Here is a 13,814-nt window from a genome sequence, read left to right as displayed (position 1 = left end):
TTATTTATTATTGCATGATAACTTTCAAGAATTTTTCTGATCAGAAGACATGGTAATTAGATCCGTGATAAAGGAGTACCCGAGCATGCAGCAGTGGAATAATGCAATGACTTGCACTGATAAGCACAGTGTGTTCCATGTATAATATAAACAATGTTAATGTTTTCATGCGTCCAAAGTGGCAATAGGTTTTTTGTGGTTGAGAAATTCAAACCTGATATTAAAATAATCGGAAAAATTAAAAAGTTCCAATCATGAACTTTCAAGTTCAACATTGGCAAAATACCATTTTCTGATGCTGTTTTTTTTTGTTAAAGATGGTGATGATTTAAAAATAAAAAACCTAATATACAATTATTATATTCAATTGAAGCATCACTTCAAAACACTTTCATCATCACAAACATCAATTACTTTCATCAATATCAACAATATCAATCATCATCATTATCATATACATGCTATTCTTATTTCACTGACAACATTGTAATGAAAATATCTTCATCAAAAACATCCTGTCAAAAAATTATTATCATCATCATTATCATCATCATCGACAGAAGCAGCAGCAATAAAATATCAAAACAAAATCATCACAAAGAAGCGGCATAACTTCCTGCCATTCTTTTCCCTCCCTTTCTCAATTAAAAAAACCAAAAACATCATCATCATCAGTGCTATTAACATCATCAGCTGCATTTTCATCATAAGCATTATAAAAACATTGACAAAGTAATATCAGTATACTCCGCATGAACATCATCATCCAAAAACGCTACAAAATCTATCATAATCATCATCATCAGCAGCAGCAGCAGCAGCAGCTTCGCTATCTTCGCTATCTCTTTCCACCACTTTCCTTCTTTATGACCATCATCAAGTAATCAATATATCTGATATGAAACACACACACACACACACACACACACACGCACACGCACGCACGCACGCACACACACACACACACACACACGCAAGAAAACACATGATTTTGACTTCAAAATCTCACTCCATTTTTCACTCCAAGGTCACTCAAAAATCTCACTCCATGACTCCACTCCAAGACTCCACTTCATATTTTTGTCGCATGCCTTTAAATATCAAATATCACAAACATTTATAATAGACACCAAGTAGATTCCTATCTAATGGCTGATCAGTGCCTAACTTAAATGCATAGTTTCTTATAAATGAACCTATCCTTTATCAATACCTATTTTTAAGCCTGACATTGAGTGTTATCAAACGGTGCTAAAATATTAAGAAAACATCACTCGATGTATTAAAGCATGTATCGGGAACAGCTGAACATTTTAATTTATTGACCTTCCTTTTTTGCCACAACAACAATGTAACGCATCAGTAATTCAATGCATCACTGAATGATAAATTAGCATTTGAACCGTATACAATTACGAGGTTCGAAAAATGTAGACAGTCATGGTGTATGACCGTTTCCAAATTAAACGGAAGTTCCTAATTTAAGAAATAAGTTGATAAAATCACGAAGTCAGCAGTATTCTCATGATTGACTTGCAATAAATATTCATAATGAAGAACAAATTTATTTTTCATAGTAAGTGAAAGACAAAAAGCTATTTTTTAAAAGCAATCTTTTTAATGAGGTTTTGAACGAGTACATAAAACATTCTTATACATGTATGTATATGTAGCCTGTGTTTTGTAAGTTTTATGAAATATTATAAGATGCTGATATTTTTCCTTAAGTTTGGAATAGAGGAATTATTTTACCATTCCATGGTGACGATATATTATGCATATATGGGTGATATTTTTTATTAAATATTGAGTTAAATGGGTTTTTAAAATATATTATCCTTTTGTGAAGAACTGGCTGCTTTAAAAATACAGTACAACTGACAATATATTTTCTTTGAAAATGTTAATTTACACGTCCGTAGCTCAGAACAAGTAGTTCTATTTAAGAAATAATGTATAGAAAACCCGTGTTTTAACGTTATTGATACACGGAAAGAGGTTATACGTCCGTGAAATAATTTCACGAGGGCGTAGCTCGAGTAAATTATTCGGGCGACGTATTACCGATTTTGAGTGTACATGTATTAATTTAGGTAAAGAAAAGAAGAAAACACCAACAAGTTTTATATTCCTTTGCTCGTGTTTGAAATTCAAGTATGAAACATAAATAGCAAACTTTGATGTAATTTTGAATCATTTATAATCGTGAAAAAATGAATTATGAAAAACAGCCATAAAACTGTCGTGATGGACTACATATACTTTGTAATTATCGGTGAGTTACGTCCACGTCATATCGTTTATCGTTTTATGCATATCGAGTTTAGTCGTAAACAAACACATCCGTCTAATGTAGGAACGGTTATACACCGTGAATTTGCTCTCTGTGTGTGATAATGGCGGCATTCAAATCTCAGCTTAAAGCCCTGACATTGGACCAAAAACGAGAGGTAGGGACTTTTATATTCTTGTACAACTGGTTATTGCTTTAGTTTAATGTATGATTAGAGTAATGGTATATGCATTTTCCGTTAGATAGTGAACATAATCAATCGTTCAACAGAAGCTGCATCTAAACGCTCTACACATTGGATTTATGTCGATTAGGTGATTCAGTGATTCTATACAGCTGGGCTGCAGAATATGTAAACATAGAACATGATGTAAATTATTGGAAGGAATCAAGAATATGTAGAGAAATTAAAGTAAACTATAGTCGCGCACAAGAAAACTATGACACGCCGGCACTGTCTTCTGTAATTATGAAACTATTATTTTGTAGTTTTTATTAAAAGATATAAATATCTAATAAGTTCTTTATACAGTGTGCAGACATATTTATGCTTCTATATGTATTTGTTTACATATACATGTGTCATTATACGTTGTGTATTTTTACTTTTATTCTAAACTAGTTTACTTCTATTATGAAGATGCATTTTATATCATGCAGACATGTTATGTCATTGCGTGATACATTATTATACACTGATGTAATTATATAAAGAATATTACACGAGTATCTTTTCATATCGAATTTATTAAACGAGTTGAATAAAATAATAAAAGCCAAACTTTATTACACTTCCGCGACGTCAGTCATGTGATATTCTATCATAAAACTGCTGTTCTTGTCACTTTTCGGGTGTGTTTTAACATGAGAGAAAGCGTTTTTAACAGAAATTTGCTATTCAGAAATATTTTTCTTTTCACCATTAAATCATCATTATGCTTGTAATCATGTCTGAATGACTGAAGTACCTCGATGACGCCGTAATATTATAAATTATAGTTTACTATTATTAATAGTCGTTGCTTGTGACTCTGTGGATGGACCGTCAGGGGAGGTAACTAGTGTAACGGATTGGGACTAGTGTTATCCCTACAATCTAATATGACTAGCAATGCTTAAATCGCCACAACGATATTATGTTGACGTCACGTCGACGTGATATTTAGCGCTAGGTATGCGCTTTCAAGTTTGATTAAAGACAGGCTTAAAACGAAATGTCACACAATTAATTTACACACAAACAATAATTGGTAATCCGCTGTGCAGAATTATTCACCATCATTTGCGCCCTAATGGAACTATTCCGTAAAGCGTATTACCATTTTCGGTCCTGTCGTAAGGAGTGTGACGGTCTAACATTTGGCGCCATACATGCGCGCAGAAACAGTTCTATCATATGTGATCTAAATTTTACAATAAAAGACATATTAGAGAATCGAAATTATATATACATTCTGGCTGTTATACGTATAGAATAGCCACTAGACTGATAATAAATATTTCTACACTTTTATCCTTTTCATGTTAAATTTATTTTCGAAGAGTCCAAAGCATGTCTATTCTAGAGATTTTCTTAGATGGATGATGTAAAAAATATGATATTGGACATAGAACATAGACTGGCTCTTCACTACATTGAATCATAAAAATGTGAAAAAGATATATCATAGTCAAGGAGCTAGTCTAGAATGTACTAAATGTATTAATCACAAAGTTGCTCGCAGCTACCATAAATATAAGCTTCTCTGGCGCCTTGTAGACGGCATTTTATTATCCACTGTAAGATAATTTGCCTGATCTCAGTTTGTTAACAAATTATTCACAAGTACATACATTCGGGGGTGGGGGTAGTGGGGTGGGGGCAGGCCGGCATCCCGTCAAAAATCTGCCGATCACACATTTGGCATACATAAGATCCGGGGTTGGGGTAGAGGGGGACGGGAGAGGGGTGGGGGAGGCAGGCCGGCATCCCCTAAAAAATCTGCCGATCACACATTTTGCATACATAAAATCTGGGGTTGGGGTAGGGGTGGCAGGCCGACATCCCCTCACCAATCTGCCGATTACACATTTGGCATACATAAAATCCGGGGTGGGGGTAGGAGGGAGCAGGCCGGCATCCCCTCAAAAATCTGCCGATCAAACATTTTGCATACATAAAATCCGGGGTGGGGGGTAGGAGTTGCAGGCCGGCATCCCTTCACCAATATGCCGATCACACATTTAGCAAAGATATAATCAGGGGGTGGGGGGGGGGGGGGGGCAGCGCCGTAGCCACACTGAGGCAAACCGAGGCAGTTGCCTCGGTTAAAATTTGAGAGGCAAAAACAAAAGAAGAGTAAAAAGTAGGCCTTTCACACTGATGAAAATTTCAGTTATAAAAGTTCAGAGAAGTATATTAATATCATGAGAATATAACATAATATATCTGCCTCATGACATCATTGAGGCGAGGTGAGGCGGAAATCCATATTGATAGACTTGTCCATGCCCCCTCCCCAAAGTTGGCTGAGAAGTGAGCTACTCATCAAAGTCGAACCCAATTGTGTATTATATTTATCAAATTCAAATCCAAAAATGCACCAGAGGTCACTATTTCATACTGAATTTTCAAAATGTTTCAGGGAAAAAGCCCCCTGAAAATGAGGGTGAATCCCCTTCCATACCTTAAAAATTCAGACCAAAAAAGGCACTAGAGGCCACCATTTCATACTTGTAATTCATTTTTTCCAGGGGGAGAGCCCTGACCCCCTAAACTGAGAAGATCCCCCTACAGTACCTCAAATTTTAGACCAAACAATGCACCATAGGCCACCATTTCGTATCTGTATTTCAAAATAAGAGAACCATCTGACCACCACTAAACTGAAGGGGAATCCCCTCCAATACCTTAAAATTCAGACCAAAAAATGCACCAGAGGCCACCATTTCATAGTTATCTTTACACCAACATGGAAACAGTCCCCCTCCAGTACCTCCAGTACCTACCCCCTCCCGGTTATAAACTAATAAACTACTAGTATACTAAACAAGAGGACCATGAATGGTCCTGAATCACTCACCTGTCCCCACATGACCCAATTTTCATGAAGATCCATTGAAAAATATGGCCTCTAGAGAGGTCACGAGGTTTTTCTATTATTTGACCTAAAGATCTAGTTTTTAAAGGCATGTGACCCAGTTTCAAAATTGATCTAGATATCATCAAGGTGAACATTCTGACCAATTTTCATGAAGATCTATTGAAAAGTATGGCCTCTAGACAGGTCACAAGGTTTTTCTATTTTTAGACCTACTGACCTAGTTTTTGACCGCACATGACCCAGTTTCGAACTTGACCTAGATATCATCAAGATAAACATTCTGACCAACTTTCATAAAGATCCCATGAAAAATGTGACATCTAGAGTGGTCACAAGCAAAAGTTTACGGACGGACGAACGAACGGACGTCCACGGACGCACGGACGACGGACGCCACGCGATCACAAAAGCTCACCTTGTCACTTTATGACAGGTGAGCTAAAAAAGCATGTTGTATGTCTTACTGTTGGTTTTCTGATTTTATTGCCTTTCAATTACAAAAATGATTGTATCCGAGACTATATTAGAATAGGATAAATCCCCAATTATCCTTGTTATAAATATATTTTTTCTTAAAATATGAACGTTCTGTGAAATATAGGGCTAAAGGGACGATTTTACTGTGATATAAAACAGTTTGAGAGTGCTTCAGACTGCACCAGAGACGTCCTGGGGAAAAAATCCGGGAGGCATGCCCCCGGATCCCCCTAGGTTGCCTCGGTTAAAATTTGTGTCTGGCTACGGCACTGTGGGGGTGGGGGATCGGCATCCCCTCAAAAATCTGCCGATCACACATTTGGCATTACTTTTAATGAAGTTCTCATTTGCTTTGGAAGAGGTATTCAAGTAGTTTATATATATATAGTCTAGGAGTCAGTCTATATACATCGTAAGAAATAATTGCACTCGGGCTGAGCCCTCGTGAAATTGTTACGTCCAATGTATAACCGCCCATCGTGTATAAATATTGTTAAAACACTGGTTTGCTATAAGTTATTTCTTAATTATGTAACATCATGTAACATCGAACTTCATGTTGTGCCCGTAATATATACATGTAGTTTACTTGATTTATCAATTTGACTTGTCTTTGCATACGTTGGTATGCTCCGTCAAGATGAAACGCAAATAAAGCGTATCCCCTTCCCCAACTCCAACCGCTCATTCTAACATATTTCAAAATAATGTAAAACCCACTAAAGTTTTACACAAACATGTGGTCACGTGCCTGCTTTTTTTCGTCATTTTGTCAGGTTTTATGCATTACGCTCGCTTAAACTTGGTTGCATTCCACACGTCCTGTCCCAGATTTAAACGAACTTCAGTTTTTGCAAGATTAAGGAAGTAAAAACATACAGTAGCAAGTATTTTGTTACTGTCACAAAGCTTTTATAAAAGAAGACAATATGAACATCTTTTAATGGGATAATATACATAAACCTACCATAAAAATCACTGCAAGTTAGCATTGATTCTCATGTGACAACAGTTAACTCTGTTAGCGTGAATCTATCTAGACACTCCTACCATTCTTACTGGACTCAGTTTGGAATAGAGGGTCTGATTTATAGCCCGAGGGCTGCGTCATCAAATCTGGCCCTGGTCTGTATAATACTCTATTAGCGTGATTCTATCTAGACTCCATACTAACTCTCACTCCTGCCATTCTTACTGGACTCAGTTTGGAATAGAGGGTCTGATTCATAACCCGAGGGCTGCGTCATCAAATCTGGCCCTGGTCTGTATAATACTCTGTTAGCGTGATTCTATCTAGACTCCATACTAAGTCTCACTCCTGCCATTCTTACTGGACTCAGTTTGGAATAGAGGGTCTGATTCATAACCCGAGGGCTGCGACATCAAATCTGGCCATGGTCTCTATAATACTGACTTAGGCGCGAATAATGGTTGTAGTGTTTGGAACGGTCCTTTGCTGAGTGTAGTAAATAGACAAGCGATGGCATGTTTAAATGAACTGAAACTGTATCATGTGTATAGTATTCTGTCTTTCTATATCACTCAAAACATTTATTCCAGGCATTTGAAAAATCTGGAATCAAGGAGACGTTTACAGAGGGTGAGCTTGTGCTCGTTACAGAAGAATATTACCCTAAAGCTTTAGAATTTATCCGAACAAACTTTATTGTCCAAGAACCAATCGAAAAGGCTCTGGGTTTACAGTGGAATGATGAAGTTGAAGAGTTTTGGTCAACATTCTTCAGGTAGGACAGTGTTTTTCAGATCGAAATTTAAAACATAGAACTATTTGAATAAATTTACTGTTATATAAGCGCATTTTAATGTTTAATCCCTCAAGAAAGTAAAATTAACGACACTGTTTTGTTCTATTAAGGGTTCGTCCTTTATATGTAAGCAGAAATGTGTATATATTGAATGCCAATAGAATTTCAGTTAAGTTTGTCTGCAGTTCGCTATTCGAAACGCGAACTGCGAACTGCGAACTGCAGACCAGTTTGCAGTTCGCAATTGGAAACACGAACTGCGAACTGCAGACCAACTTAACTGAAATAATAGAATATATAGTGTCATAAGTAGAAATTTCTAGAATACATTGGTCCCTTCTTTTAAATTGCTTTGAAATTTGCATCGCCAATACCTTCACAACGGCTTTCGGCTCATGGGAGTAATTTATACAGAATATCTTTACAAAATTACTGATACATGTAGTAAAAGAGAACGTACGTCATGATGTGGTGATTTATTTACACATGTGACAATAATAAACTATCCATATCTTCTACACAGGTGGAATATATCCATTATGTTGCTGGCCGAAAATGGTGACGTCATGGCGATTCGGACTTCACGGTTCTTGTCGTATGATGAATCGCCAGATGATGACGCTATCAAAACGCGAGAGTTAAGACTCCTAGAGCAGTTTTGTCATATAGGCGAAGCTAAAGCGGATTTCTTTGGTCGTTTTGGAGCTAAGGAATGTATTCATTTCTTCGGGCTTGGCACAAACGATAAATACAGACAAAAGCACCTGGCAACCCGGATGTTAAATGCAGCGGTAGAATTCGGAAGGTTTTTAGGAATTGATCCATTGTTCATCAAAGGAGAGGGCTCAAATGTCTTTTCCAAGCTGGTGTACGAGCATTCAGTTGCAAAATTTGAGTTGTTACATGAAGAAGCCTTCGACAATTTTGAGGTGGATGGTGTTAAACCGATTCAGAACACAGGACCGAACACCTCTTTAAGATTTTATGGCGTGAAAATTTCGTCCAAGGAGTGAGACATGGGCAACTGAAGACTCGTTACATGTATATCTAACATCAATAAGGATAATCCACTGAAGTTCGCCATAAATAAGTTGCTTATTTCATGTTTTTAGAAAGTGTAAGAAACCAGTGAGCATCATGTTTTACTGGTTAGTGTGTATCATGGTTAACTGGTTAGTGTTTTCTAGGGTTGGTAAGGATAAAACTAAGACCCTCTACAAAAAGCATATTTTAGTTTGATCGAAATCCATATACATCTTGCATTGGTAAGAGGAATATGTTGGATAGAAGCGTAAACCATATATATAAACGAGAAAGTGTATTTAAGAACCTTGTATAGAATATTCATAGTCCAGTCAATGACAATAATGGGGCCAATTGCAACAATGTGCTATGAAATCATTGTACTCATTCTATACTAATATTTTGATAGCTTATTCTCAGTTGCTCCTATTCCATATATACACTTTAAATCATTTAGTCAGGGTATATTTTACATGTCTTCTTTTATTATATATGCAAATATAGCTTAAGTGATTAAAACACTTTTTTTGTTGTTCATCATAGTTAAAGCTACATTTAACGAATCTTCGAACGCGCCCTCGATAAGTTTGACAATATCTTTCATACTACTAAATGTTAGATAATTTCACACATTTATAACGGTATTGGTTATGGCATACTGAAATTTCAACAAAATCCAGTGATGCTATGATTTCATCTTGACTCGACCAAAATTTAAAAAAGTCAAGCAACTAAGTAAATGTCTAAAATTAAGGGAAAAAAACACAAACGAATTTCATAACAAGGCAAGAATCATCACAAAACAAAATAACTTCTTTATCCTGTCATATCTCGGGAACAATTTATTTTAATATTTCACCATTTATCTGTGAAAATTTAATATTATACAGCTCTGTATCCTGATAAATGATATTTGCTCGTTGTATAATAAGATCTTTAAAAAGATCCTTTGGAAGCATGGACTAAAGCATAAAACACTCGTTTTATGTATATCTTTCATATAACTATAACGTTAACTTTCAAAAACTGTGTAAGATATTACAAACAAGATTCAGATGGCGTTAAAAGTTTCGATTAATTTATTTACAAGTCCTATGACTTTACAGTCGCAAACTGAAACTTTTCTGTCCATAGTTTGCTGAAAACTGGCCGGATTCAGTTATTCAAATTGTTCTCTCGTGGTTTTGTTGGTCTGATCGTCCGGCTAGGTTGCACCGCAAAATGGTAGCAACGCATTTTGGAAGACACAACCAAAATTCGGCCGAGTTTTGGTAGTCACTGCCAAAATGCGTTACTCTCAATGCAATTTGGTAGTTTACAAAAATGTAGTACTAAAATGCGTTGGATATGTACATATCCAACGCAAAACGGTAGTAATAATAATCTCATGATTTACAAAAAAAAAATATTTTATGACGAATGGACAATATTATTTCAAAGAGAGCCATGATGGAACTTATAAAGAACTATTTCAAAGAGAGCCATGATGGAACTTATAAAGAACTTATAAAGGAACTTATTAAGTCTGCTTCAAGGACATATTCTTGAACCCCTAGAGTTAACAGGATGCATGGCATGCACATTTTTAAGATAACAATCAGTATGCAGCCAGTGGACTGGAAATTTTATGCAGACTTAATGTATCCAGAGTAACCACTGTCTCTTTGAAACAAAGCTTCCATTCAGGGGTAAAAGTTTGCAATATTTTCAATTAGCTACAGTAGCTAACCCCACTTTGCTTATAAATTATATGGAAATGTGACTCGCTTAAATTAATGCTACAACAATAATTTAAATTATATATTGCTGGCCAGCATTTTGAAAAGATGAAAATTTTACAAGGCTTTACATTTTATGTTAAAAACAGAAGAAACCGCTATCCAAATAGATGATATTGATAAATTACATGATTAGAATTTTTTGTCAAATACTTTAATTACTTTTTTATTCAGGTGTCAAACACAAGAAAGGTTAAGAAAAGAGTTTAACACTACGATAAAAGCCGAGAGTATACCGCATGATAGGACCTATTCGCCGTAGGTGGCAACACCTGTCAAATCATTTGGGAAGATAACTCTGCGAATGCTGCTGTTATTGTACTGGGTAGTTTAATCTTTCTGGCGTCAGTTTCTCTGTCAAGAAAATTGAAGTTTTGCATGTAAGGAAGTTTCTTAGGTACTATTAGGCTAAAATGTAATATTTTCAAATTTTACACATGTGTCTTGCAGCATAAGATAATCTCTGTTGCCAAGTTACATAAATCTAGCTTTAATAAGTTCCTCAAAACTGTGCACCTTCGTGTAAATTGAACTCCTATTTAAATTTTGTAACAGTTTTCTATGTAAGCATGTTTCTATATGAATCTTTGGCATCATGGGATGTCCTAAGCTTAGTATGTAAATTTTATAACTCTGACTTATATTTTAGCAAAATTATGCCCCTTTGTTGTTGTTGTTGTTGTTGTATAAAATCTTGCCAATTTAAACAGTTTCAAAAAATCAGATGTTTTTTTTTGTAATCAGACAGCTATTGTTTATTTCTATCTAATTAGATGATGATGGTCTGCTTGATTTTGTTCTTCTTGTAAAGGTATAGCAGGGGGGAGGAAGTTTGCCCTCTTATGCAGATATTAGCAGAGGGGCTTGTCCTCTTGAGGATTTTGTCACCTGAAATGGACATTAAATGCCCCAAAATATATTTCTGTCACCAAATAATGGTTATGGGGTATTTAGGGAAAATAGGATATGATGTGCCTCTGACTGAGTCACTTATAATATTTTTGTCCATTTTTATGTTGCCAATATATAATGTATATCAATTATTAAGAAATGTCAAACGACAAACACATTAAATTTGAAAGATTTTGTAAAAAATATTCTTATATATAATGGCATTTCATGAACAATTATGGTGTGGAAATTTGTCGAAATGGATGATATTATATACAGTATTGTATAATATTTTAAAAATAGCTAATAATTGCAGTTAACTGCATTATAGAATAGAGAAGTGTGCATTTACATTATCAAAGTATATAAATAAAATTATGTTGGTTTGGCAAAAATGATGACATCTCCGCTTTCTATAAATAACAGCAATTCAAATAAGGATGTTGTTTTAATAAGTATTTATGGGTCATGTCAGGTCTATAAACTCAAACAGGTTTATGACAGGTTGTTTTTACAAGAAAGCTTTTGCTAATACCCAAAGACATTAAAAAGGGACTTGCAGGTGTGACTTATTGACAGGTAATAAATTGTATCAGGGCTATTTCTGTCAATTAAAAGATAATAGTGTATATTCACTTAATGCTCCAATTATGTTCTTTTTTAGTGAAGGACTTTAGCCTCCCTTGGGACATTTGCAACCCCCGCCCCCCACCCAATTATCAAAATTTGAAAAAATTGCTCCATTGTTTATATGATTGTAAGTAGGACATTTTGTCCTATTGCCAGTATATAAAACAACCTTTATTTAATGTTTTAGAATGGAAAATACTTATTAATAAATTGTTTTTTAGATAGATACATTTATTTCCATGTTAAATATACATATACATGGCAATATATACAGCATACATATAACAAGGAACAAGTTTGCATGTTAATAAAGTTGTGTCGTATACTAGTATATTATAACAAAAAGAATGGCACGCAAAAAAAAATGAGATAGAAACCATCTCTTATTTCCATTGGTAAATAATATGGTATGACAGGGAAGACATATATGTATGAAAGACAGTAGTAAAGCTTATGTTATCAGAGTTCATAGATATAAAATTATAAAAAAGACTAGGTTTAGCATAATAGATGGTTGAACAAAATAAGTACTATATAAAATCTTGATTTATAGCTTATATTACCTAGTGTAAGGAGGTTACAAGTACACTTGCATGGGGTGTCTAACACTTTCCCTGCTAAATTTCAATAATGGACTTGTCCATCTTCCAGTTTGGACAGTACCATTAACTGTTGAAAGGGGTACTTACCAAACCATACTGGCTGATGGCAAACAATGCTGATATCGATCAGACTTCAAGGGTGTGCAGGCTGAGGCCACATTTAAAAAAGTCATTGTTTGTTGTCTCCCGACCCTACTTTTTAAAGTTGGGTAGGTAGATAGGCAATTTAATTTTTTGTTTTTTTTTTGGGTTTTTTTGTTGTTTTTTTTTGATTGTGTGATTATACTTTTACCAGTAGATATATGATCATTTCTTACAGAATATTTCTTCTGTAAAAATAAGACAAATATATGTATGTTTCATAAAAGTAGCAATAACCACAGGAAAGATAACTCTTGCAAAGCCTTATTTCAGGATTTCCAAAAAAAAAAATGAAATGCTTGTGTTCACTTTTCATCTTACCATGTTACATAGAGGGTATTTAAAATACTGTATGATTTTCAAGAATTAAAAGTGTGCCGATTAGAAATTATACAAGTTGTTTTCCAAAAGTGAAAGTACATTCATTTGAATGGGGCTAAGGCCTAAAAAAAATTCTTTGTTTCCGGTAACATGCTAAAAAAATTAGGGTAGGTAGGTCGGAAAATATTTTTTTTTTTGGATTTTTTTTTTATTAAAGGAGACTCTTTGGAAATTTTTGTTTTTGCAAAAAATGATTACAAATAAGGGGGTTATGCCTTTAGAGCATCAGTAAGTTGATTTTAACATCACTGGCCATGTTTAAAGCACAAAAAGTGCAGTTTTGCATCTTTTTGTTAAAAAATGGAAAAAAAATATTCTCCATGGTCATAAAAACATTTAGGGTCGGGCCAAAAAATTAGGGTAGGTCGGGATACCGGAAACAAACAATTTTTTTTACGCCTAAACCTGAAAAATCTGTTACATGTCAAAATCTAGGACATGACTTTAACATTGCATAAAACTTTATCAGTAATATTTTGTATTCAAAAACACAATGGAATGTCATTTATTCACATATTAGAGTCCAAAAATATAATTTTATGCCTGTAAATCAAAACTAACAAAAAGTGGTGGTTGTTGCTATTAAATAAAAGGATGAAATTAAATAATACAATTTAAACTTTTTTAATTATTATTTTGTTGATATATAATTGTGGCCCTTTGTGATACCGCAACTTAAAAAAAAAAGATCAGTATTTTAAAAGGGTATGTAGGGAGACAGCAAACAAACATACATGTATTTTTAATTT

The 13,814-nt window shown here is 34.7% G+C and overlaps 1 protein-coding gene across 1 annotated transcript; it reads left to right on the top strand.

Moving 5' to 3' along the window:
• Positions 1–2,318: 2,318 nt before the first annotated feature.
• On the top strand, positions 2,319–11,210 carry LOC123554850 (uncharacterized). Its single transcript, XM_045345211.2, has 3 exons — positions 2,319–2,450; positions 7,414–7,598; positions 8,143–11,210. The coding sequence occupies exons 1-3, from the start codon at positions 2,397–2,399 to the stop codon at positions 8,630–8,632; spliced, it is 729 nt and encodes a 242-aa protein (XP_045201146.2). The 5' UTR covers positions 2,319–2,396; the 3' UTR covers positions 8,633–11,210.
• Positions 11,211–13,814: the final 2,604 nt, after the last annotated feature.

Source organism: Mercenaria mercenaria, chromosome 7, assembly GCF_021730395.1.
Source record: "Mercenaria mercenaria strain notata chromosome 7, MADL_Memer_1, whole genome shotgun sequence".
NCBI lineage: Eukaryota > Metazoa > Mollusca > Bivalvia > Venerida > Veneridae > Mercenaria > Mercenaria mercenaria.
Note: the sequence above shows the minus strand (reverse complement) of the source record. Positions and strands in the feature narration are given on the sequence as shown.